The following is a 25,115-nucleotide window of genomic DNA, read 5'->3' as shown; positions in this document are numbered from 1 at the left end:
GGGGGATGCGCGCGTGTGGCGCCGCGTACGTGGGAGCGCGCATCCCCCCACCACCTGCCCCCCACTCCGCGCACCGAATTCCGACCGCGATCGCTTGACGGTCAAAGTCGATTCAAAGTCGAACGCGCCGCGCACACCGATACGCGCTCTCTTCCCCGCCCCGTGTTGCGCGACCTGGATAACGATTATATAACTTTTCTTTATTGTTAGAGTGAAAACGTGAAAAGTTAACAATTTCACTTTGGAAACCAATGCGTGATTGGCGGAATCGAGCGAAATTTTTCACGTTTTCGCTCTAAAGAAGTTACATGATCGCTACCCTGAAATTGGCAACACTGATGTAGAATCGGGATGGGTGGAACGTGACAGTATTCGTTCACCTTGTCGCACGCGTGGAGGTCAGAGGGACGAAAATCGCTTGAAAGAAGCTCTGTTACAGCTGGTGGATCATCCGAGTGTCTGTCATCGCAAAGTGTACAAACGAGTAAAATGGCACGCAAATTCTTCGTCGGTGGTAACTGGAAGATGAACGGCACGAAGAGCGAGATCAACGACATCGTCGCCTTCCTGAAGACCGGTCCGCTCGATCCGAATGTTGGTACGTGAGATGCCAGCAACCCTACGTAATATATTTGACGTTTCATAAAGTGTGTAGAATGCATTAGAAATATGTGTATATGTTTACTCGACTTTCCTTGAACCAATTGAACTTAGAACAGATAATCTTATATTTTAATTAATTTCAAAAATATTGTGTTGTCACAAACTATTGTCTTTCTTGAGCAACGTTTTAATCACTCTATAGAATATTATTTAATATTTAAAATTTTTAACTGAATATCCTACAAAAGATCAATCTTTAAACTTGTTCAAGAATCTGACAAATAATGTCTGATGCAGATACACTTATGTAACATTTTTTGTGTTTCACATTCAACCTTTAATCTATGAAGATTTTTTCATAATACAAAAAGATGTAACTTTTGTAATTTGCAGAAGTCGTAGTGGGAGTTCCTTCAATATATCTCACATATGTGACCTCCATCGTTCCCAACAATGTTAGCGTCAGTGCACAGAATACATATAAAGTGTCCAAAGGAGCATTTACTGGTGAGATTAGTCCAGCTATGCTTCTGGACAACGGCATTCCCTGGGTGATTCTTGGTCATTCGGAGCGTAGAAATGTGTTTGGAGAAACAGACGAATTAACTGCGGACAAAGTTGTGCACGCTTTGGAAGCGGGATTGAAAGTAAGTAATAATTAAGAATAAAGTGTATTACTTCTATAAAAAGTCACATAAAAATCTTTGAAATTAAATGTAAAAACAAATTAATCTTTGTGTTTTCTAGGTGATTGCATGTATAGGTGAGAAATTGGAAGAGCGCGAGGCGGGAAAAACAGAAGAAGTAGTTTTTAAACAAACTAAGGCAATAGCTGACAAAATTAAATCTTGGGACAACGTGGTCCTGGCTTATGAACCAGTATGGGCGATCGGTACGGGTAAAACGGCGACACCGCAGCAGGCGCAAGAGGTTCACGAAAAATTACGAAAGTGGTTGTCCAAAAATGTCGATCCCGCTGTCTCGCAAACTCTGCGAATTATCTATGGTGGTTCCGTGACAGCTGCCAACGCCAAGGAGCTGGCAAAAGAGAAGGATATCGATGGATTTTTGGTCGGTGGCGCGTCATTAAAGCCCGACTTTGTACAAATCGTTAATGCTCGTTGTTGAACGGTCAACAAAACATTATTTTAACAAAATTATATCAGATGAGATTTTATTTCTACTAGGAATATGCAAATAGTTGCATACTGTTATATTTTCTCTATCGTTCGAATGTACAAAGTCTGTTCTGATGAAAACTATTGCTGCAAAGAAAGGAGAGTCATATCCATATTTATCGTATATTTTCAATCTCTAAACTGCTTACAATGTAGCTATGTAATATGTTACATTGTTGTTGTTGACGATCATTGTACACATAATTCTTAATTGTATTTATAGTACTGCAAGATACATATTGGATTATAATTTGCGTCTGCAGTATCATCGATACAATTAGGGAACATTGTAAAAGCCTATCAATAAATGTTAGAAGGAAAGAATCTGTTATTTTACACAATCTTTTCGAGAACTTATTTAATCAAACCTCTTACAAAAACGCTCTTAGGTACTTCTTTATTAGTAACATATTTTAAGTGATCTTGCTTTGCTCTTGTGCAAGCTATATCTGTAAGAGATTTGAAAGATCGAGGTTCCCAAATTGATAAATCAGCTAGCACCTTACGATTCAGAAAAATGTTACATCTAGCCAGTCCTTCTTTCAGAGTTGTAAAATTTATACCATGTTCAATCGTAGCAGCTTGTAACCTCTGTTCTCGCAGCTAAAAAATAGGAAAGCAATAATTATGAAAATTCTCCTAATAAAGAATATCGATCATAAATTTTGATATAGCATTCAAACTGTACCTCTGTTATATCCATTTTTTTCAATCTTCTACCCTCAGTGGCGAATACTAGAGCTCTGTGCACACTTCTGATGGCTAAACTATAACAGTTCCTTCTTCTACCAAGAAAATGCTGTTGACAATCGACAGAAATAACATAAAAAATACATCAACCTTCCGTTTTATTTTACTTTTTTTCGCTTTGTATCAACGATTAATGCATCACATAAATATTCATAAATATAATCTGTACAGTATTCAGAAATATTGCATAATATACAATACACGTACCGAGGCGAGCTTAAATATTTTCCTCTTACGCCAGAATTCGTCGGGTCCGCGACATCTCGCTAACAGATTTAACGATAAGAAAACCATGTTTTGTGTTAATTAATTTCCCCAAAAATTCGTAACTCCGTGTAATTTACTACGAACGTAAACCAAGTACAAAAATCACGTTTCGATAAGATTAATCCCTCAAGTGAGAGGTTAATTTATCGGAGTAATAATTTTTGATTGGAGTTCTGATCCGCTATGTATGAAGGTTTGTTGAAAATTCGTCGAAAGGGTAGATGGACCAATGAGGACGAAGGAATTTTTGTTCCCTTTCTCCTGATTGGTCGGTGAAACCCTATAGTCGATTCACGATTCTTGTCAAGTTTACAGCTGTGAAAGCTTTCGAAACGCTCCGCTACGTGTCCGTCCGATCTGTTTTCATGTTTGCCGCCATAAATCAGCTGTTCACCTGCGGTGTTTTCGTATACATCTCAATACTTGTTATCACGATATAATTCGCATCATCGCTCACTTGTACTGAATTACTATTAAGAAACTTCTTCTTTCGCGACATTTTTATTATACATATTCGCGAACAGCCGCGTATATTATAAACAATAATACATGGACGATATAGAGATCGACGACTTGGAGCGCGAAGCGGGTGAATTGAACGAGGATCACGCTGACGAAGAAAACGCGCAAGATTTGCAGGAGGAGACCGAGAATAATGTCTCGCACGAAGAACAGCGAGAGAAATTACTGCGACTGCCCCTGGGAAGGATAAAGACAATCGTCAAAATGGATCCCGACGTCGCTTTGGTGAATCAGGAGGCTGTCTTTCTCATAGGGAAATCAGTGGTAAAATTAAATATTGAATGATTAACTTGGCGATTAATGTATTCAGATCGACTCGATTTTTCTTTCTTCATATTGGGTAGGAATTTTTTATCGATACGATTTTTTTTTCTTTTGACAGGAACTTTTCATCGACTCGCTTGCGAAGGAATCTTATAAATATACCGTGCAAGCGAAGAAAAGGACTGTCCAAAAACGCGATGTGGAAAGCGCGATTGATAACGTCGACGCACTCGTATTTCTAGAAGGTATGCTCGACTAAACTGTATAATGTAATTATAATCTGTCGCTGTAAAATTAGATGAATTTTATTATATAAAATATATTTTTTTTATTCTGTTAATAAAATAGTAAATAATATTAATATTTTTGTATTTGTAATAAGTAAAAATATCCTATCAATCTCAAATAAAAAAATAGAAAAATTAATACTATACATATTTTTATTAAAGTAATATCTAAATGATAAATAAACTTGTGCAGAGATTTGCAATATTTCATTCATCCAATAGGAGTATCTTTTTCAGTATACTTTTTTTTATGACATTAAATTTAAATCTTACAGTAACAAGTTGAATTTCTTGTGCCTATAAGATTTAAATTTGATTTGTTGCATAAAAGGAAATATAATGTAAAGGCACTTGTGTGTGTGTGTATATATATATACATGTGTGTAATCTATATTTTATTTTAAACTCATTTATTATGCTTTTTATTGGTACACAATAGATCGTTTCACATATGTAAGATGTTCACAACTTTGCGAAAGAAAAGTTACTGTAGTAGTAAAAACTTGTAGTGGTAAATTATTAATTAGATGTTAAAACTTATATATAAACAGTATTTTTACAGTTAAACCTTTGTATTCTGAGCATTTCTATTCTTCTTAACTACTTCCAACAAGTTCAATATTCATAAACTAAATACTTCGTATGCTGCAATTTTATTCACATATGCAGAATAAAAACGTCATATATATAATCAAAGTGATATTTTCATTCTACGCATGTGTCATTAAGATAAAAGTGGAGATTAATGAGAAAAGTTCAAAATATAGAAAGATTGTTGATCCCAATAAGTTAAGAATACAGAAGTTTAACTGTATTTTAATGTACACAGACACAATGTTGATCATTAATGAAAGGGACATGTTTATAACTTTTCTGTACACTGTAATTCTTCCTTTTTTCTCTTTTTTCTTTTGCTGTACTATTGCGAAGCACTCTTGCCAGGATAAAATTTGTATAATCTGTTCCTACTAAGTTTTCTATTTTTCTATTTGTTACAACTGTATATATGTGACAGTGCAGCTTTTGTAATGTAACATTGCATACATGTACATATATAATGTTTCTTCTATTCTAATGCTTAATTTTATATATATATACATATATATATATGTATGTATATATGTATATATATTAAAAGAGAGGGTTTTTATCTGAAGAATTCCAACTATTTCCACACGTAGCAGAGTATATCATCAGAAATGTTCTAACTATATTTAACTTATATAAGTAACAAAAAAAAAAGACGAGAAAAATCAGTCTTCTTTATATTTGCCAATTCTTTTGGATTTGAAGTGGGAGCTACAATTTTTTAGAAATCACAATTTATATTAAATGTATGTACTTTTATTATTAAGTTAATGTTTTGAAAAAATGAAATTAAGAAAAATGTATATATTCTGTAATTTAATCTGTGATATCATATACTACCTTTCTTTTAATTCTGGAAGAACATAAAATTTTGTATTATATGAAGTAGCTGATATAAGCTGTCTCTAAATGCATATATCAAAACATTTCAAATGTTCAGATATAACTTTGCAACATAATGTGCTTTGTTTCTACAATGGTTATTTGGCATCTCTTTATGTATTATCTTATATAACCTGGAAAGTTAACGCATCATTATTATTTCAAATTGGCAAAATATCGACTGAATATATATAATATACTTCGCTCATTAAGCATTTATTATCCCGTTATTTACGATACCTCTTCTATCCTTTTCGAGCATCTTATGCCAATTCTATTCCATACACTGTTTATTTACTACACACGATGATGTTTATACACACATTATTCTTGTGAACACAATCTTTCATTAATCTCATATTGTGTATCAGTCAAATATTAATATTTCATGAGAATATTCGTAATATCTATATGCTAAAGTTAATTGTTTATGAATAACGTAAATTTAAGATTGTGTGTAGTATGCATTCATAATGCGCGCATCGTAAATTATAAATGTTCAGAAGTTGTTTGCCATCAATTGCGCCAGCTATTTATCTACTTCTTACGCTTAGTTTTACGTCGTCTGCAATCTCCTCTAAAAGAGTTTTGATCCCCCGACGTATTAGCACCAGCAGATTTGCTATGATTGTAGAGATTGTTTAGAAAATCTTCAAAATCTGCTTCGCTGTTTCATGAAAAAACATTACATTGTGTAATCTTTGTATTCTCAATAAAATAATAATAATAATAAAGATAATTGAGAATTGCACAATAAAATGTACCTTGTATTAGGATCTTGCTGTCGTTTTTTACCACTACTGGACGTTTGAGATGGTAGTCTTTGACCTAAGACAATTCTATATTGGACACTATGCGTGTTTGCCCTAAGATGCTTAAGATTTCCAGCTTGGCAAGCAGCCCAGTCAGTCACGTCATACACTGCTCCTTCCATGCATGCGTAATAGTGCCATAGGAAACCCATTAAACGAGATTCTGCCCAAATATCGCCCTACAATATGATTGATTAACTTGAGAAGCCCCCAATTAACACAATTAAGAATATTAAAAACAAGTTCAATATTCACTTCTTTCGCACTGTGACGTATCTTGCATTGAGCGCAAAACCGTGCAGCGTAACAGGGACGTTGTGTAGGAACACGTTTGTGTCGCAAACCACAATTCGTACATCTTATCGTGTTTGCTGCTTGCTCCATTTTTCGATGGAGTTGAGATAACAAATCACTCAGTTCGCCCCAAGCTGCTTCAACTTGCCTAGTCTGATCAAACGCTTGCCTACGTTCCTAAAAATAATAAATACATGTTTCATAATTTTTTTAAATAAAGGATTTTTACATATTTACTTATTAATTTTCAATACTTTATTTTATTATAACAGAAATAAAAAATGGATTCATTACCGGTTCTCCAATGATATCAAAGGCATGTACAAGAATTTTGAATGCCTCCTCCGCTCCTGGCTGATTATTTTTATCCGGATGGACTAGGACGGCTTGTCTCTTGTAATATTTTTTAATATCATCATCCGTACATGTCGGCGTAACACCGAGTATGCTATAAGGATCCTTTCCCTTGCATGCTAGTAACCTCTTCATGGCTTCTTCACCAGTACTGGGTAATGCAATATTAGTTTCCAAACCACCATGAATCCAATTTCCATTGTCCTCTTTCTCCTCATTCTTTTTATTGTTTATCTTTCGCCAGAATGCAAACTTGCTACTTCCGAGCCAATTGTCTAACTGTTTACCGATAGCATTTAAAATACGAATTTTACAAAATGTCACAGCCATATACATCCACCAGTATTTCAAATAAAGTATAGTATGATACCAAGCGCATTTACCACTGAAAAAAATATAAAAAATATGTCAAACTTGTCTAAATGGTACTTATATACTGATATAAAATACTTATAAATTGTATCTAAATAAAGGGGCAAGAAAATGGTATTATTAGTCAATTATGTTAATACTTACAGTTGAATAACCAAATTGGCGCTCATACTAACAACATCAGAAATTAGATGCAGTAACCAATAAAAGATTTTCAATACAACTTTACTCCAACGAGTTGCATATTTATTTAAATTTCTACATAAATCCTTAACAGAAGATTCTCTATTCTCTTTTTTCCTGTTTCTTTGCCCCTTTTTAATTTGCTGAGCCTTCTCGACTTGAAAACGTTTAGGATTTTTCTCCTTCATCACTTTTTTATCCTCTTTACTGATCTTGTTAATAACCTGCTGATTCTTTTCAATTTTTTCAGATGACACCGTCTGACTGGACGTATTAATTGTATTCAAGTTGTTGTTTATCTGTATCGGACGTTTTGGGATATTTCCTGAAGTTTTCGGATTGCTGTTTTGTATTTTAGTGTTATTAAGAGTCTCGTTCTTTTCTGCTTTCTTAGATAGCTTGACAGGTTTCTTTTTTTCTGAACAAAATTGATCGGTTCTATCGAAAGCATTTATCTGACGAGAATCGGACTGCGGGCCAAGATTGTCTAATGATACCCATCGTCTTGGAAGATTAGAAGAATTTTTTTCTAAAACTTTTCTAGGAATTTGCATCTTTGGAGAATTGTGATCATCGCTGCCGGATGAATTCTGTCTCTTCAATAATGCAGGTTTGTTCTTATTTTTCGTATTCTTATTAGACACTTTCTTACCTGCTATCTCAAGTTTTGGCTTTATAGGCTGGACTGTTAACGGAGACGGCGGTGTTGGGGCGGATTTCGTCAAAACGTCAGAGTAAGAGGGTCGCATAGGCTTCACCTCTGCTACCATCCTTGGTTTTTTATATTGAGAATCCGATATATTTCTAGGTAATTCCTCAGTTTCCCTTATATCCGGTACAGATTGCGGTACAGGTGTGATATTGGGAGATCCGCCAAATGGGCTATACGTTCCGGATTGATTTGGCACCCAATTTCCAACTAAATTGTCGATCAACTGTTTTCCATTAAAATTCTGACTGGGTAATTCAGATGGTATAGCCATATGTTGGTCGTTAAACAGGCCGTACTCCTGATCAACAATACCTTGATTAGCATATGGTGGTATATTTGGGAGCTGACATTGCTCGGCCATAATCTGGGAAGCGTTCCCGTAAATAACATTGATATAATTCCCACCACCAACATCGATAGTACCAATTAAATCATTATTCTCATTGATGCCTAAGTGATTTACTGTCTGCGGCGGAAAGTATATCGAATCGGCGGGTGTGGCTTCGTAACCCGGCTGCATATCTCGCATATACAGAGACGTGGCCATCGGAGTCATCGGTTGCATTCCAGAGGGATTGGGATGCGTTGGTTGACCAGGGATATGATGCCTGGCCTGTCCGGATGTGTAATCGCCCCACGTATGAGAGGTCGCTTGCTGCGGTGTAACGCCAAACTGAACATAATGTCCGCTTGAACCTTCTAAATCGGCAGTCATAGCTTCGATAATCTTATCCAAAGACATATGTTTGAAACCAGGAGGTGTTTGTTGTTGTTCTGCCATTTTGCTTTATCTGTCTTCCTCTACAGAACAAAAATAAGACAAGCACATTATTATCAAAGCATTCCAATACGTCATTTATAAGTGTCAAATTTATTTACGAAGAAACAATGTCACATTTACGAATCAGTTTTATATTAAAAAGTACAATAAATATGCGAAAGTATGATAAATATGGTGCGTCAACATGAACATTGTGCAAGAACCGATATTGTATCATATTGATCCAGAAATCACAATATATTCCGATATTTTATTCATATGTGAATATGTACTGCGTTTTATCCTCTCTAAATATACGCTAATGACACGACGTTGGCCGAAAATTGCAAGATATAAATACGTATTCTAAAAATGTCCACTACAGTGTATTAATCATAACCATTCGGTCCGGAATGTTAAATAACATCCCGTCATCGCGTCGTGCTTTGAAAATAATCCATGACGCAAATGTGACATTTTTCTCGCACTTTTGCGATAAATGAAGTAATCATCGTCCCGAGAGATATCTCGTTCGGATCTTATAACCTAAAAAACAAACGGGATGTCAGACGGCGGCGAACGTCGACGGTGCGCTGAGCGCTGAGGTTCACCGGCGGAAAAGTCTCTTTCACGGTGCTTCCTTACGTCCGGCCCCTTACATCCTCGGCGTATTTTATCGTTTTTGCATTAGCAGGAAAAGGAAAATCTATATTCAATGTGAAAACACGACTTTACTTTATATACCATGCGGTAAGCGCGAAATCTCACATCGTATTCATTGGTTATCCCTCCATTTCCGTCCGCCAATTCGGAGATTATAGATTCTCGCATATATATATATATATATATATAGATACGAATGTCATTTGCTTCTCGCAAAAATTGCCCCAAGGTGCATCTAGATGGCGGCTTATCCAATTAATAAAAAAAAAAAAATTATATGACAAAGATTATAATTACTCATTTTATCTCCTTTTGTTCTTTCATTATTTTATCAATTTTGTCAACGATATACAGGGTGAGTTTTTTAACTTGAGACTGCAAAATATCTGGAAAACTAAGCATTGTACGAAAAAATGTTCCAAATAAACTTGCAATAGTTTCGAGGGTGCAATTCTATTCCGCAGAAATTAGCCCCCTTCGGGGGTGGGACTGGGGGTGACTTTGAAATCTTAAATGGGAACCCCTACTTTTTATTGCAGATTCGAATCCATCAAGAATCGAAAAAAATGGTTTAGACAAAATTTACGTATTTTTGGACGTAGAATTCGAATCTGCAATAAAAAGTAGAGGTTCCCATTTAAGATTTCAAAGTTACTCCCAGTCCCACCCCCTAGGGGGGGCGGAAGGGGGCTAATTTCTGCGGAATAGAATTGCACCCTTGAAACTATTGAAAGTTTATTTGGAACATTTTTTCGTACAATGCTTAGTTTTCCAGATATTTTGCAATCTCGAGTTAAAAAACTCACCCTGTATATCCGCGATAACATATGATATTTTCAATAACAATATCCGCTCCACACGATGCGATTTCTCGCGCATGCGTTTATTTATTATCATTATTTAGTATTTTATTTTTTGTATTTGCGTTATCTTTTATTTTTTTCACACTATTCCCTCTTATTGATTATAATAAAATGTTAAATAATTTTTAAAAGAATTATTAAAAGGATAAGGACTTATATAAGATGTTTATAATCGAACGGAGTTCACTTTATTTATATTGTTTTCGATGCGCATGCGCGAAAATGCGGTTTTATCTGTCTAGTTTCATTTCGCATATATTTTTGTATCACAGTTTATTGGCGCGAAAGTCTCTTGGCGGGCAGCGGACAGCGAAGACAGGTTCGATAGAAATCTTGAGGTAAGTAATATATTGTTATAATTAATATCTATTAATATCATTTTACACAATACTGAGACGTCTAGCATAAGTTGAATATTTTATTGTGATACTGCAATCATCATGTATATTTTTCGAAAAATGAGAACAATGATTCGATACCAGTCGATTTATTATTATACATAAATATTGATGACCTCTGCCGATGGATCATGAAAGAGAGATAAATGTTTTTTGATCTTTAGGTTTATAAGTCTTCTTGGTCAGTCAAAATGGATAAAGACGAAATTGATAAGACAGAAACTCTTGAAGGCCTTGAGAAAGATTTCAGCAAAGCGTCAACAAGTGACGAAAAAGAGTAAGTTGAGATTTTTTTTTGTTTTTTTTTTTGTTTGAAGACTAACTGCCAGTATCAAACAATATCACAATAAACGCAGGTCCGTTTATTGTGCATAAAATAAAATTAATGACATAAAATATATGTATAATTATCATGAAGCAATTAACTTTATTGAATTAAAAAATTGATTCACAGAGAGGTACAGAAAGAATTCAGTAAAGCGTCAACAAGTGACGAAAAAGAGTAAGTTGAGATTTTTTTTTGTTTTTTTTTTTGTTTGAAGACTAACTGCCAGTATCAAACAATATCACAATAAACGCAGGTCCGTTTATTGTGCATAAAATAAAATTAATGACAAAATATATGTATAATTATCATGAAGCAATTAACTTTATTGAATTAAAAAATTGATTCACAGAGAGGTACAGAAAGAATTCAGTAAAGCGTCAACAAGTGACGAAAAAGAGTAAGTTGAGATTTTTTTTTTGTTTTTTTTTTGTTTGAAGACTAACTGCCAGTATCAAACAATATCACAATAAACGCAGGTCCGTTTATTGTGCATAAAATAAAATTAATGACAAAATATATGTATAATTATCATGAAGCAATTAACTTTACTGAATTAAAAATTGATTCACAGAGAGGTACAGGAAAGAATAATAAAACCATGCATATATCAAAGCGAAAATCCATCAGATTTGGTGAAGTACAATTATCTGTTGAACTTTAAGAGATGGCCAATCTTTGATTTTCTGGAACCGGATTTTATCGTGAAAATTCATATGGCTATGATATTGAAAGGTTAGTTAGCATTTTTTTTTGTTGTTTTCACGTTAGCGACATTATTATTTATATTTTGACCTATTTGAAAACACAGATGAGGGGATTTTAATTGTAACGAGAGACAAGATGGTATATGCCTTTGGTAATAACAAAAATAAACTATTAGGGATAGGAAACGACAAGTTTACATTGAAGCTAACAAAAATAGAAGGCATCAGTGGAAAAAATATAAAGAAATTTGTTTCTTGGGAAGGAAAAGCTCGCATATATGCACTTACAGAAGAAGGAGAAGTACATTGAAAATTTATAATATAATAATCAAAATGATTAAAATTCATGCATTTTTACATTTACATTACATTTTACATTATCTTAGAACAAAATTACTATAATGTATAATTCTTTATAGAATATACATTTCATTTATAAATTTAATTACTGTAAATTTAAAAATAAGTACAATATATTTAAAAAATTATATTTTTTACCAAAACTCAAGTAAAAAATGAGCAAATTATAATTGTTATCCTTTGAATAGAATATGTAGATAAGGCAAAAAATTTAACTTTACATTTTAAAATTAAAATAAATTTTGCAGGATATACAATTGTTTAATATCTCTACTGTACAAGAAATAGAAATTGAAATAATTTTTTACCTTCAATACATTATTCATTCTGCTAATTTTAAAGAGACTAAAACAGTTATATATATATTGTGTTTAGCTTTTTATAAACATGTACATTTTACATCATAAATATATCAAAACATCTCTTTTAGTAAATATTTTTAGTAATATAGTGTCATTTTTTTTTATAGAATTTTCAATTTTATAAATTTAAATTAAATAATATTCATAATAAAATAATGTGTATAGATCATAGATAATTGAATTCTATCAATGATTTTATTAGTATTCCGTGAATTTTTATGCTGTTATGTTCTTATTATATTAATATTTCTAATCTGTGCATAAAATAAGTCACAATGAATAAAATATGAAATGGTAAATTTAAAACAATTTATCTGTAAAAGGTGTATCACTGGGGTTACGATGAGGAAGAATTGCAAAAATCACCTGCTTTTCTTAATGATATGTATGAGGTCTACAAGGGATTGGCAATACCCACTCGAATGAAAAGTCTAAATGCAAAACACATTGAAGATATTAAATGCAGCGTTACTCATTGTCTTGCTCTTACTAATAATGGAGATGTAAATATTGTTTAAAGTATGACAATAATAATTACTTATTATATATTATAAGTTATATAATGACTTCGATTATTTTAGGTATATATGTGGGGGTATTCAAATTTTAATTATACATCTAATAATGTAGAGCCAGAGACATATTTTTCTACAGATATTACGCAAATACATTTTGATGGAGAGAAAATTATTTGCATTGCTTGTGGCAACTCGTTCAGTATGGCTGTTTCTGATCAACATAAAGTATACAGTTGGGGCGAGAGTAATGAAAATGGTGTAATGGGGGTTGATGTCCGATATCACTCCTCCGATACATATCTAGTCACTAACATCTCACAAAAAAAAATAGGTAATTTATTTATTTCTAAAGCTTATTTTTAAAAATATGCATATTGAATATTTGCTACATTGCTAAGCGACTGATATGGATGTTTTAGTTGAAGTAATCTGTGGGACTCTACATACAGTTGCACGCTCAAAGAAAGGAAAACTCTATATCTGGGGGAGTAACACGCACGGACAATTGGGCATTGACCAGGTCGTAATGGCCTACTTGTATCCTATCTTGGTAATTAATTCATCATTATAATCAAAATAATAAAAAAAATATATAAAACAAAATTAAAGAATTTTGTAATTTACAGATGAATAAACCGAAAGAAGTGGACCACATTGCCATTGGACAGAATTATAAAAGAAATGTTGCCGTTTGTAAGGATCGCAGCGTCTACGTTTGGGGCGAGTACGACACTGCGCTATACTTCGGTCAGGACGATTGGGCTGCGACTATCACATCGTTTTCGAACATGAATGAAGCTTTACTGTCATGTGATAAGCCGCTAATGATATTCGCGGATGATCTTAAATACATGGATGGAGAGATGGACGTATTGAATTGTTGGGAAACTTTATTCGATGATAAAAACGTATGTCTTGTTCTCTGCTTATCATTTCTTGCATGCATTTTCTCACTTTCTATTTTCAAAATAAATAAATTGTGTATACATGTGTATAAAGCAATGAAAAAAATTGTTGCGAAAAAATATTTTTTATTAATATATTTATTATTTATTTCTCTCAAGTTACTAATTGTAGAAAATCTTTTTAAAAAAGATTAAAAAATTTTATTATGGAGGAAATATAAGAAAACCAATGACATTTCGATTAGTAAAAATCTTGTTGAAATTGTAATTTATTCTTTTTTCTAACTTTAATATATATACACACAAATTTATATATTAGATTAAAAACAAATCTATATATTGTTATGTCTTAACATTATATATTTTATTTTAAATCTTACATCTTTTAATTTTATGTACATACATGCACACACTTTTATGTATGCTTGCATACATGTGTATACACACATTCGTGTCTTCAATTAGTTTTGATTCTCTCAAATGTAGTCAAGCGATTTAAAGATACAAATCGAAGACCAATTCATTTATGTTCATGAAGCCATTTTGAAAAAACGTAGTTCATATTTCGAAAAATTGTTGCAAAACAAAGATGATTTAAACATTAAGAAAGATGATTTGAATATAAAAGTAGAAAAACAAGAAAACGGTAAAAGGTAAAGGATAAAAAGTGTAAAAAATATTACTATTTTTTAGTAAAAATTTCTTAAATTTTATTTTGTTACATTTCAATGTTTTCTCAACAGTGTTAACATTTTAATCCAACATTCTAAATATTCCTATATTGTGTATAAAGCTTACCTGAAATATTTATATACTGAAGTGATTGATCTACAAATGGGGAAGTTACCAGGTGAATTTTAAATAAATACATTAGGATATATTATTTATGCTCTTATATGTTTATAATTAATTAAATTACGTCTCTTTACAGATCTGTTGGAATTAGCTAATGAGTTTGAGGAGATGAAACTTAAGAAACGTTGTAGTACTAAATTAAAAATGGGATCACAAGACAAAATGTAGCCTTCGTTTATAGCATTACGGAAAAATATAAGAAGGTAACAGTTTACAAGTCAATGCTTGATTTTATTAAATTTTATGTTTGTTTATGTACACACATGTGTGTCATAAATATCACGATTTTCAGGATTTGGTACAATTTTTGTCGTTGCTTTGAATCACAAAATGGCTGGTACAAATGGAACATTTCGTTAAATTATACACACATAAATATTTAATATAATTTTAAAATTTTGAACCTCTATATTAATATCGAAAACTTTTATTTTGTAATATTTATCATTATTTTATTCATCATTGTGATATTATAGTTACATAATAGTTATATAAATAAAAAATAATATATCTCTGAATCTGTCAAATATATTTAATATAATCAATTATCTCTTATAAAAAAATATTGTTCTAATATTTGATATTTAGTTGTTCTACTGTATAAAAATCTTTAAAAAAATGAGTATAAAAATAAATATTTATTTCAAATTGGTCTGTTATATATATTTAAAAAAATTATATGTTATATATGTTTAAAAAACAAATACTGAAAAATATGACCAAGTTTATTTGGTGCATGCTGAAAATAAGACTGTGTTTTAGATATATGAAAAATATTTAATGATTATATAAATTTTTGATATACAAGCTGATACACTACAACTCTTTCTTCAAATGCGTAGAATAAAAAGCGAATAAAGAAGATATTTACTACGCTAGATAAACACAATTGGTTTAAAAATTACATGCAGATTATTAAAATTATAACGAATCAATAATCACACATATTAGGAACCCTATAGAAGCTTATTTCCTTTTATTATATCTTTTTACAGATAATTAGAAAAACTTCCTGATTTTATTACTTCGTCAAGACGAACGCAGCCACAGAATGTATTTTTATCGGGCGAATTCCGCTTGCTACGTCCTGATTTTATTCCGATTTGGAACCTATTGATTGGTCAATTTCACCTAGTGTAATGAAAAACCCTAAGCATCACTCTTAGTAAAAGGTAAGTAAGTTCGTAGATGAGACTGTGAACAAACTGGATATTCCCTTTCTGTCTATTTAATCGCCACTTTCGGCAAAAATCACAGTATTGTTCAGACTGTAATCTGAGAGCGAAGAAGTAGTACATTTGCTTGTGGAGCTTTAGTCATATTTAAAAAAGAAGAATTCTTTTCCTTGTGCTGCTCATTGTAATTGGTAATCAATATATTAATATCTGTAAGATATTGGCAGATAATTTAATCACCGTCAAAGAGGTGAGAGAATTAGTTTTCTGATCTTTAAATCTGTAGAAGATTGTCTCGTTTAATCACACGATGGCTCAAAGTGAAGCTGTTATGAAAGATATTTCTGAAATCCATAAAGGAGAAAAGTCACCATCGAGTAGCGAGGAAGAGTATGTTAATTTTTGCTTTTTCTTTTTTTTTTTCTAAATAAAGAGGCACTGCCAAGTAACTCTTTTACGTATATTGCGCACAAAATCAGAATAAAATATTGACACAAATAAAAATCGTAAATGTGTGGTTTCATTCGTTCTATTTAAATTTCGATAAAAATGCATTAATTCGATATCTTTTTGTGTAAAAACAAGGATTTGAATAGTAAAAATCGTTGCTCGAGATTGTGTTTAAAAAAAAATGTATACATATATATACCATTATAAATACCATCTATCTAAACCGTTAAAAGTGACATTTGCGAAGGTCAAAAACCTGTGGTATTATATCGAGACAGAACACAGACAGAAACAATGATATTAAATATGCGTCATGATTGCATGTGAGATTCGGAATGTAAAATAAATTTTTACATTCAATATATTGAGCGTAATTTAGCATTTTCTTTAGCACTTTCAATATATTGAGAGTAATTGAAATGAAAATTTCAGCGAACGAGTCAAACTAAACATTTATCAATTAATTTGTCAAATTTTTTTATACCGTTAAGTTGTTAATTTAAGTAAACTAAAAAGTCGGTTATTGGTAGAGAGATGATACAGAATGATCAAGCAAAAAGATGGGAAAACAATGTTGTTAAGAATAAGTATCTCTTCAATTTTAAAAAATGGCCAGTTTTTTTTCTGTTAAGGGAAAAATTTCTCCTACAAATCAAACTAGCTATGATATATGGTAAATCTCTCTCTCTCTCTCTCTCTCTCTCTCTCTCTCTCTCTCTCTCTCTCTCTTTTTAATTTTTTTAATTTACGTTTTGACATTTTTAAACAGATAATGGAGCTGTAATTGTAATGAGAGATAATATGGTATACGCTATAGGTAATAATAAGTATAATCGATTAGCGATAGCACTAGAAGATAATATTGTCAAGAATATAATATCACCAAAAAAAGTAGAAATCTTATGTGAGAAAAATATTAAGAAATTTGCTATTGGATTTTACACGTTTGCTCTTACAGAAACAGGAAAGGTATGCCAAAAAATTATATGTGCAATGAAAATTATTATAATCTGTGTTTTTGTATTTTTTATTTTATTTTATAAAATTGCTGATATAAGATTATAGAAATAAATTTTATTACATAATAATTTAAAAGTATACAAAAAAGATATAAAACAAGAGATATAAAAAAATAAAAGAAAAAATATAATAATAGTGTAAATATAATAATTACTTTTCTTAAATTAAATATATGGACAGAGAAAAATATATAATATTGAATTTCAAAGTCAAGAAGAATTTTGTGATATGTTTTTTTTGAAATATCTTTAAGACAAGGAATATAGATTGCAATATATAAATTTTTACGTTTATTATATATATTTATTCTGCTGGCTATGTAAAAATTTTATAACAGTTAATGTATCTTTCATGTGACTACCTTTATATAATATTCTTATAATATCACATTTTGCATCATAAATATATGAAAGAATTTGTCAAAATTTTCTATATTTATCAACACAATGATTGATTTTATAAAATCATCAATTTAAAAAATTCATCAGATTACATATATAATATCCATAATATAATAATATAAATGATTGAATTCTTTATTTACTTTTCATAAACTTCTTTATTGTTATATTCTTACAATCAAATTTTCTGATATTCTGTGTATAAAGTTAGAAAATAAATAAAATATTAAAATTTATAATAATTATTTTTAAAAGATATATTATTGGGATTATAATGAGAAACCTGTATTGAGACCTAACATAAGCACACAAAATTGGCAAGCTAGGAGAATAAATACACCTACTCTACTGATTAAATTGGAAGATAAACGCATTACAGACATTGCCTGCAATAATGTATCTTTACTCGCTCTCACTGATGATGGAAAGGTAAATATTTTTTCTAACATTAATAATTATATCATCATCATCAGTTAAATAACATAGATTATTTCAGGTACATATTTGGATGTTTATTATCTCAACTCAGGCCATTGAGACTTATCTGGACTTTATGGAGCCTTATGAAGGATATATAGTTTGCATCGCTTGTGGTTATTCATTCAGTATGGTTGTTACTAATACAGGTAAAATATACTATTGGTTACAGCAGGACTATGATGATGCATCGGAATACAATACGAAATCTGAAGAGTGCGTTCTGCATTTGGATCCGCAAATAATTGAACTTTTAAGTGAAGAAATAGGTAAATTATTTATTTGTAAATGTTGGTTTTAAAAATATAGTATTGAAAACTTTTGAATGCAAGTAATGTTACTGAAGAATTAATGTTGATGTTCCAGTTAAGGTAGTTTGTGGGCGTTCTCATGCATTAGCACTTACAAACGAAGGAAAACTTTATGTCTTGAATAAAAACCAACCGGACAGCAAGAACTTTTCTTCTACTTTGGTAATCCATTTATTACTATAATCTTTCTTATTACCATAATAAAGAAATAGAAAATCAGAGAGCTTTGTAATCCGTAGATGAACATACCGCAAATAAATAAGGTATTGGACATCGCCTCAGTTTACTATAGCAATAGAAAAGTAGTTCTTGGAGATGACAAAAATATCTACGTATGGGGCGATTATTTCAATAATGAAAATGAGTCTCCGATTGTCACTTATTTTATGAACATGCACGAAGCGTTAATGTACAACATCACAGACAAATATCCGATAATTTTATTTATAGATGATCTTAAGTACATAAATGTAGAGTCCGATATATTGGAATGTTCGCAAAGTTTATTCAACGATCAAGTATGTCTCATTCTATGATGTTTTATGTTTGTCATTTCTGCATTCTTTGTATTTTTAGTACATAAGATAATGTACGCATACATTCGCTTCTTTAATAATTTTTGTTTCTCCTCTCCTAATGTAGAAGACATCCGATTTTGTAATAAAAGTGGACGAAAAACTTATTCACGTTCACAAAGCTATATTGCAATGTCGTAGTGAACATTATAAAAGAATGTTGGGAAGTGGACATTTCAAGGAAAGTAAACAATCGTAAGCATTTACAATAGAATAAATATCATTTTTGTTAAAAAATTCTTAAACTTTATTTTACTATATTTGAACATATTCTCTCGACAGAGTTACCGAATTTAAAGACCCATATTCCTACAGTGTATGCAAAACCTTTCTAGAGTACTTATATACTGGAGCAATCAATTATCAACCTATGACAGAGTTACTAGGTAAGCTTTGGTTAAGTGTTCCATGATGCATTTGTACGTTTGTAATTAAAACAATGTTTCTTTATAGATTTGTACCAGTTAGCTGACGAGTATTGCGACGACAGCTTTAAGGAATATATTATTCAGGAAATAAAATGTGAAATCACCAAAGAAGATGTACCACTCGTTTCCGAAATTGCGAAAACATATAACGCAAAGGTAACAAATCATTGCTAATGCTAGATTTTATTAATTTCTATATTTGTATGTATATATGTATGTGTATTAACAAATACCACACGATTTTCAGGATTTGATACAAATTTGCCATAAATTTAAATCCGATAAACAAAATGACTGATACAAACGGAACATTTCGTTATATTATACATAAATATTCAATATAATTTTTAAATTCATGTTCTGTATATCAATAATGAAAACTTTTATTTTATAATATTTTATCATTATCTCATTTTATATTTATGATTATTTTATATTATTTTATATTATTTTATTATTATTTTATTTGTCATTGTGATATTATAGTTACATAAATAATAAATGTATTCAATTATAATCAATCATTATCTCTTATATAAAAAAAATTGTTCTTGTTTTATATTTAGTTGCTTCACTGTATAAAAATCGTAAAAAAATGAGTACAAAAATAAATAAATATATATTTCAAATTGGTTTCTGTTATGTTTAAAAAGCAAATACTGAAAAAAATGATGGAGTTTATTCAGTTCGTGCTAAGAATAAGACTAAAGAGATGTGTGTTTTAGATATATAAATATATATTTATATATAAATTTCTGATATGCAAAATACACTGCAATTCTTTCTTCACAGAGTAGAATGAAAAAGAATAAGATTCTATGTTAGATAAACACACAATTTGATTTAAAAATTATATCCGAATTATTTTTAAAAAAATTTTGTTACGCTATTTTATGGAATTATTTTCACATATTTTAATTTGCATTTTAATATAATACCTGAGTTACTAAATAATACAATTAATAATTTTGCATTATACTAGTCAAAACATTGTTCAGCTTCTTATAGTATGTTAGCACCAAATTTTTTTGTATTATAAATGTTATATATTATATACTTTTTCAATTTCTTTATATGTATTATTTATTCATATAATTTAAAAAATTCTTAGAGAATATTGCTTGTGGATTCTACAAGTATATTAAAATACATGTACATAAATGTTTGAGTAAAAATACATAAATCCTAAAGATAAATTATTATTATAATTAATATATTCACATTTATATATTATAGATGCTATAATTTCTATATTAGATATTTCATCGATGCCGCGCTTGCGTGAAAAAAAAATAAAATAAAAAATACCAACTTTCAAGTAAAGTGACGTTTGATTGTCCAATTAAAATAAAAGGAGCGAAGATGTCCCTAAAATTTACTCTGGGGATAAAATAGTTACTGAAATAACCAAAATTTCTTTGTTCTGATTGGTCAATTGAATGCTACCCGATGAATAGATTTTTGAACATAACTCCCTAGGGAACTAGCCGAAGCATGATCGGACATATGTGTAACTAGCATTTGAAGATTCACATAAATATTCAAACATATGTTCGAAAGATGGACTACATTTTCATTTTGTAATTTTCTTTGTAAAAAATTACGATTTTTATAATACAGTAAATATAGGCGATTGCGGAGGATATCGTTGTCATACATGTAGACTGAAATAATAGACAGGATCGTTGAAGTTTTGAGGTGTCCTAGGACGCGGTGTTTTTAAGAATTTTCAGAGCAATTTCAACGAATCTCTGCATTATATAGGATCAGAGAACTCTCTTTCTGGGTATTATGGAGCAAGCAAGATGCGGTACACCCAACAAGGCGCAGAGAGTGAGAGTCGATAGCCCTTTAATAAATGATCTCTGGGCGCACAGGACCCCCCCGGTGAAACGTGGGAACGAGATGCAGTTGAGACGAGCCCATGAAATGACGCACAAGCAAAATAACGGAGGACAATGTTTACCTTACACCGGCCTACCCAGTCACATCACTCCGCCGTCCAAGCTGAGGAAGCTCATTACTAAAAATCCGTTCGAGCCCGACCTGATTAATAGACTGCATCTACCTGTGATCAGTCCAACTGTATTCGCCAAGGTTCATCATTCTGTCTACAAAGAATCTGCGAATTGTTTTAATTTTATGTTCTGCTGATAGTTAAAATGCTCCAATGGTTAAAATGATGTGAGAGTTTCTTGTTACAATACGTAGGTATCGAGTCCTATGCAAGAGTCGCCGGGATTTAAATGGAACGTAGATGAACTAGCGCGTATAAAACCGGCGAAGATCGAAGAATTTTTTGCGCACCAGATACAGTCTCCGGATCCAGAACTGGAGGTAAAGGCCCAGGCTGCTATAGATCGGTTCTTCAAGCAGAATCATATAATTCCTAGTCCATGGAATGTCAGACAAAAGGAAAATAAATCGTCCTTGAGTACTCCTGATAGACCTCTGGACGATTTCAATTCTACCAAGAACCTATCAAAGTCGAGAAAAGATGGTAAAGAAATAAATATCAGTGAAATTGATATTTTAGGATTGATCAATTTTATTGGCATTTTTGTATTTTCAGTATGGAGTCAGACGGTATTGTCTTTGCCTTTTAACTTACCTCAAAATGTCGAGGAGGCTTTGAAACCTTTCTTCACGTTTACTCAGGTTGGTCTATAATAGCTAAACGTAGCTTTTGATATTGATTATTGACTCTTTCAATAAAAATATTCTTATGTTTTCAAAAGGAACAAAATACAGATGGCGATGATGTAAATTTAAGTAATAATTCACTGAGAAGAAAATTATTTTTCAATCATGAAGAGTGTACCGATAATGACAGTTTTATATCCTTATCACCGGTTAAAACGAGTAATTCCATGACATTATCTTGTAGTCCTCCTCAAAGTGGTAGTATGTTTGTTCATGGCACACCGTTAAAGGTATATGAATCATAGTAATTGTGAATAAGTTTTTTATACATAAAAATGTTTATTTTTGTATCTTGACAAATGAAGTTAATTAACTCGATTTTTTTTCGCAATTTGTTGTTTATTGTTAAAATTGATATGTTTCAGAGGCTGCAAACTAGACAAAATAACAAGTCGTCTGCGGTAAAAGCTAAAAGCGTATCGCCACCTGACATGTCACCAATACATACTACTGAGAGCAATGAGTTGCACGAAAAGCTTGCACGTTATTCTCGTTCGGCTATTCGATTAGACTTTGCAATGGATATGAGTATAGACAACGTAGTTGTGGACAAAAGTGAAAATTCGATTAATGGTTATTATTTGTTCTTATATTTCTCAATATTAAGGCTTCTGGGTGCTCACCGCGGCCATATTGGATTGTGACGTCAGAGGCGAGAAAGCACACGCTGAAAATTCTTAGATGCCATTTTTTAATGAAAAGATATTTCGATTAAACAGCACTTAAGATGGCTTTAGCACACTCTTAAAAACCCCCGAAAACTATCCTTTTCCCTTTATAATCAATCAACATCTGTAAAATGATCGAGATATCAGACTTTGACATGCGGAATGACTGCGCATGTGCAAAGACCAGACGGACTGGGCTTCATAATATTACATTTTACAGCTGTTGATTGATTATAAAGGGGAAAGGATAGTTTTCGGGGTTTTTTAAGAGTGTGCTAAAGCCATCTGAAGTGCTGTTTCATCGAAATATTTTTTTATTTCGAAATGGCATCTAAGAAATTTTAGCGTGTATTTTCTCGCCTCTGACGTCACGATTTCGACATGGTCGGAAAGGAGCCAGGAGCCTTAAAGTTTTATAAATCAGAATTACTGTAAATTAAAGTCATTTCTAATATCAGTTTTTGAAGTGGGAAAAATGTATCGTGTAAAACTTCTATATTTAACTCTAGAGAAATACTAAAATTTTTAACAAATTATTTTTGGTCCAGTTTTAAAATAGAAAAAATATATTTTAATGTATGTATGTTGTATTGTTTATTATATAATTATATATTAATAATTCTGTGAAATTGTGATTCAAGTCTAGAATGGAAAATCTTTTTATGAAATATTTTGTATAAATGTTCTTTTGTGCAAATAATTTAATTTAAAATAGTAGCAGTTAAATAAGCAAAGTGCATAGAAAATGAATTATTAAAGTACAACTTTTGTTAAAAGAAAAAGAATTGTAAGCAAATATTCTTTAAATCAATACTAAATATCAGTACATTAATATTACAGTACTGATTTTATAATATAATAAATATTTATTTCATTTAATTAAATCAAATATTTATCACAAACAAATAAAATATATAGATATATACATATTTTTATATAACAATACTATTTTTAAATTGTTTCAGATACATCCTTTGATGAAAATAACATGAAATGTATTGAGGACAATCATGAAAAAATAATTGTAAATAATGATAAAACAAATGTATGTGATTCTATTAATATGGAAGAATTGCCTAGATGTACAGATTCAACTAAGATGAATAATAATTTCAATGTATTTAATGATAAAGGGCACAATAATGGTATCGATTTAAAGATTATGACTGAAATAGAAAGTTCCAGGCAAGAGAGTCACAAACAAAGTAACGTAATGTTTGGCACGTTTGATCAGCAAAGTATTTCAAATTCAGTTCAAGACACAGGTTATCAAACTTACAGTATGAATAGTACGCATACAGTGGACAGTTATAATAATATATTACTAAATTACAAAACTCATTGGAACGAACGACAAGTAACATCTAAGGATAACAATACTCAATTATCCTGGAGAGAGAATATAGAAAATGTATTCAGTTCCACACTCCTTCCAAATGTAATAAGGATTGAAAAAGAATTGAACGATAATTGAATTAATATTGAGATTTAGATAAAATAAGCTGCAATATTTATGACTGATTATAACAAATGTGACACTGATGTACATATGACTTTTATATCCTTATTTTGTCTCTTATTAATCAAACTAAATTTTTTTTTTTTAAAGATCGCAATTTGTTTAATATTCTTCGTATGTTGGCATGATACGTTACAATTGAATAGTCAGATAATATAATTATCATAAATGTTTTAAATTTTGAACTATTTTTTAGATCTCGTAATATATATTGTATAAATTCTTTTTAAAAATAAACTTTTACACTTTTACATAATGTATCACATTTGTTTTATTTTGACAAAAGATTTAAAGCTAATTACCCGATAGCTTTGCTAAGAAAAAACAGATATATCTACTATAAATAGATAAACATAATTACTGGCCTTTTCTAAAAAAAAAGGTGAAATAAATAGTTAAGTACGAACATGCGCTTGCAAAAAATGCACACATATGCGTAAATAAAAATGATAATGAGAAAGCATTACTAGATACGTTTTATCTTCTTTTTTAATAAAGAATTGTGAATATGGGGAATCTTCAATCTTAGGTTTATACTATGTCCACGATATGCACTATATTAAAGAAATGTTGAATGAAATAATTAACACACCTTGTAATTGTC

At 31.0% G+C, this 25,115-nt stretch overlaps 7 protein-coding genes across 25 annotated transcripts; 5 read left to right on the top strand and 2 right to left on the bottom strand.

The window, feature by feature from the left end:
• The first annotated feature begins 104 nt into the window (after positions 1–104).
• Positions 105–2,122, top strand: Tpi (triose phosphate isomerase). The gene is made up of 3 exons (XM_083042808.1): positions 105–598; positions 997–1,250; positions 1,351–2,122. The coding sequence occupies exons 1-3, from the start codon at positions 490–492 to the stop codon at positions 1,729–1,731; spliced, it is 744 nt and encodes a 247-aa protein (XP_082898934.1). The 5' UTR covers positions 105–489; the 3' UTR covers positions 1,732–2,122.
• Positions 2,123–2,135: 13 nt separating this feature from the next.
• Mrpl20 (mitochondrial ribosomal protein L20) lies at positions 2,136–2,960 on the bottom strand. The gene is made up of 3 exons (XM_083042809.1): positions 2,739–2,960; positions 2,470–2,580; positions 2,136–2,384 (listed from the first exon to the last, which is right to left on the bottom strand). Exons 1-3 carry the CDS (start codon positions 2,823–2,825, stop codon positions 2,136–2,138), a joined length of 447 nt encoding a protein of 148 aa, XP_082898935.1. The 5' UTR covers positions 2,826–2,960.
• A 201-nt stretch (positions 2,961–3,161) lies between these two features.
• Pole4 (DNA polymerase epsilon subunit 4) lies at positions 3,162–7,743 on the top strand. Of its 2 annotated transcripts, XM_083042810.1 has the most exons (3): positions 3,162–3,584; positions 3,703–3,829; positions 7,607–7,743. In XM_083042810.1, the coding sequence occupies exons 1-3, from the start codon at positions 3,348–3,350 to the stop codon at positions 7,618–7,620; spliced, it is 378 nt and encodes a 125-aa protein (XP_082898936.1). In that variant the 5' UTR covers positions 3,162–3,347; the 3' UTR covers positions 7,621–7,743. The 2 variants fall into 2 exon arrangements, with proteins under 2 accessions (XP_082898936.1, XP_082898937.1); XM_083042811.1 differs by lacking the exon at positions 7,607–7,743 and having other exon boundaries at positions 3,703–3,945.
• Positions 4,261–9,530, bottom strand: LOC145938908 (uncharacterized). Of its 6 annotated transcripts, XR_014425753.1 has the most exons (8): positions 9,375–9,515; positions 7,318–8,869; positions 6,742–7,186; positions 6,409–6,624; positions 6,106–6,332; positions 5,890–6,008; positions 5,300–5,475; positions 4,262–5,170 (listed from the first exon to the last, which is right to left on the bottom strand). XR_014425753.1 is itself a non-coding variant. In XM_083042793.1 (7 exons), the coding sequence occupies exons 2-7, from the start codon at positions 8,847–8,849 to the stop codon at positions 5,462–5,464; spliced, it is 2,553 nt and encodes an 850-aa protein (XP_082898919.1). In that variant the 5' UTR covers positions 8,850–8,869; positions 9,388–9,530; the 3' UTR covers positions 4,261–5,461. The 6 variants fall into 6 exon arrangements, 4 of the variants coding, with proteins under 4 accessions (XP_082898919.1, XP_082898918.1, XP_082898920.1 ...); XR_014425754.1 differs by having other exon boundaries at positions 4,261–5,475; positions 5,582–6,008; XM_083042793.1 differs by having other exon boundaries at positions 4,261–5,475; positions 9,388–9,530.
• On the top strand, positions 9,512–15,915 carry LOC145938910 (RCC1 and BTB domain-containing protein 1-like). 8 transcript variants are annotated; one of them, XM_083042796.1, is made up of 15 exons: positions 9,512–9,578; positions 10,627–10,692; positions 10,917–11,029; positions 11,207–11,254; positions 11,430–11,477; positions 11,652–11,812; positions 11,889–12,085; positions 12,830–13,009; positions 13,088–13,355; positions 13,444–13,574; positions 13,651–13,932; positions 14,416–14,582; positions 14,673–14,779; positions 14,861–14,987; positions 15,780–15,915. In XM_083042796.1, the coding sequence occupies exons 3-14, from the start codon at positions 10,944–10,946 to the stop codon at positions 14,950–14,952; spliced, it is 1,767 nt and encodes a 588-aa protein (XP_082898922.1). In that variant the 5' UTR covers positions 9,512–9,578; positions 10,627–10,692; positions 10,917–10,943; the 3' UTR covers positions 14,953–14,987; positions 15,780–15,915. The 8 variants fall into 8 exon arrangements, 5 of the variants coding, with proteins under 5 accessions (XP_082898922.1, XP_082898923.1, XP_082898924.1 ...); XM_083042797.1 differs by lacking the exon at positions 15,780–15,915 and adding an exon at positions 15,077–15,225; XM_083042798.1 differs by lacking the exon at positions 11,430–11,477.
• Positions 15,916–16,258: 343 nt separating this feature from the next.
• LOC145938911 (RCC1 and BTB domain-containing protein 1-like) lies at positions 16,259–19,955 on the top strand. Of its 6 annotated transcripts, XM_083042804.1 has the most exons (12): positions 16,267–16,349; positions 16,940–17,082; positions 17,179–17,378; positions 18,086–18,259; positions 18,327–18,407; positions 18,480–18,576; positions 18,674–18,780; positions 18,858–19,136; positions 19,261–19,388; positions 19,476–19,579; positions 19,647–19,777; positions 19,869–19,955. In XM_083042804.1, exons 1-12 carry the CDS (start codon positions 16,270–16,272, stop codon positions 19,917–19,919), a joined length of 1,575 nt encoding a protein of 524 aa, XP_082898930.1. In that variant the 5' UTR covers positions 16,267–16,269; the 3' UTR covers positions 19,920–19,955. The 6 variants fall into 6 exon arrangements, with proteins under 6 accessions (XP_082898932.1, XP_082898930.1, XP_082898931.1 ...); XM_083042805.1 differs by lacking the exon at positions 18,327–18,407; XM_083042807.1 differs by having other exon boundaries at positions 18,327–18,576; positions 18,858–18,881.
• Positions 19,956–21,117: 1,162 nt separating this feature from the next.
• Bora (aurora kinase A activator-like protein bora) lies at positions 21,118–25,028 on the top strand. Its single transcript, XM_083041500.1, is given in 7 exon segments — positions 21,118–21,718; positions 21,833–22,121; positions 22,194–22,279; positions 22,360–22,554; positions 22,690–22,897; positions 23,958–24,415; positions 24,418–25,028. Coding segments are annotated over 7 exon segments (1,569 nt in total). The 5' UTR covers positions 21,118–21,412; the 3' UTR covers positions 24,445–25,028.
• Positions 25,029–25,115: the final 87 nt, after the last annotated feature.

Source organism: Prenolepis imparis, unplaced genomic scaffold (genome assembly GCF_030444845.1).
Source record: "Prenolepis imparis isolate NDT839.2.m4 unplaced genomic scaffold, iyPreImpa1.0 SCAF_7, whole genome shotgun sequence".
NCBI classification, from domain to species: Eukaryota; Metazoa; Arthropoda; class Insecta; order Hymenoptera; family Formicidae; genus Prenolepis; species Prenolepis imparis.
This window is presented reverse-complemented; position numbering and strand designations above follow the sequence as displayed.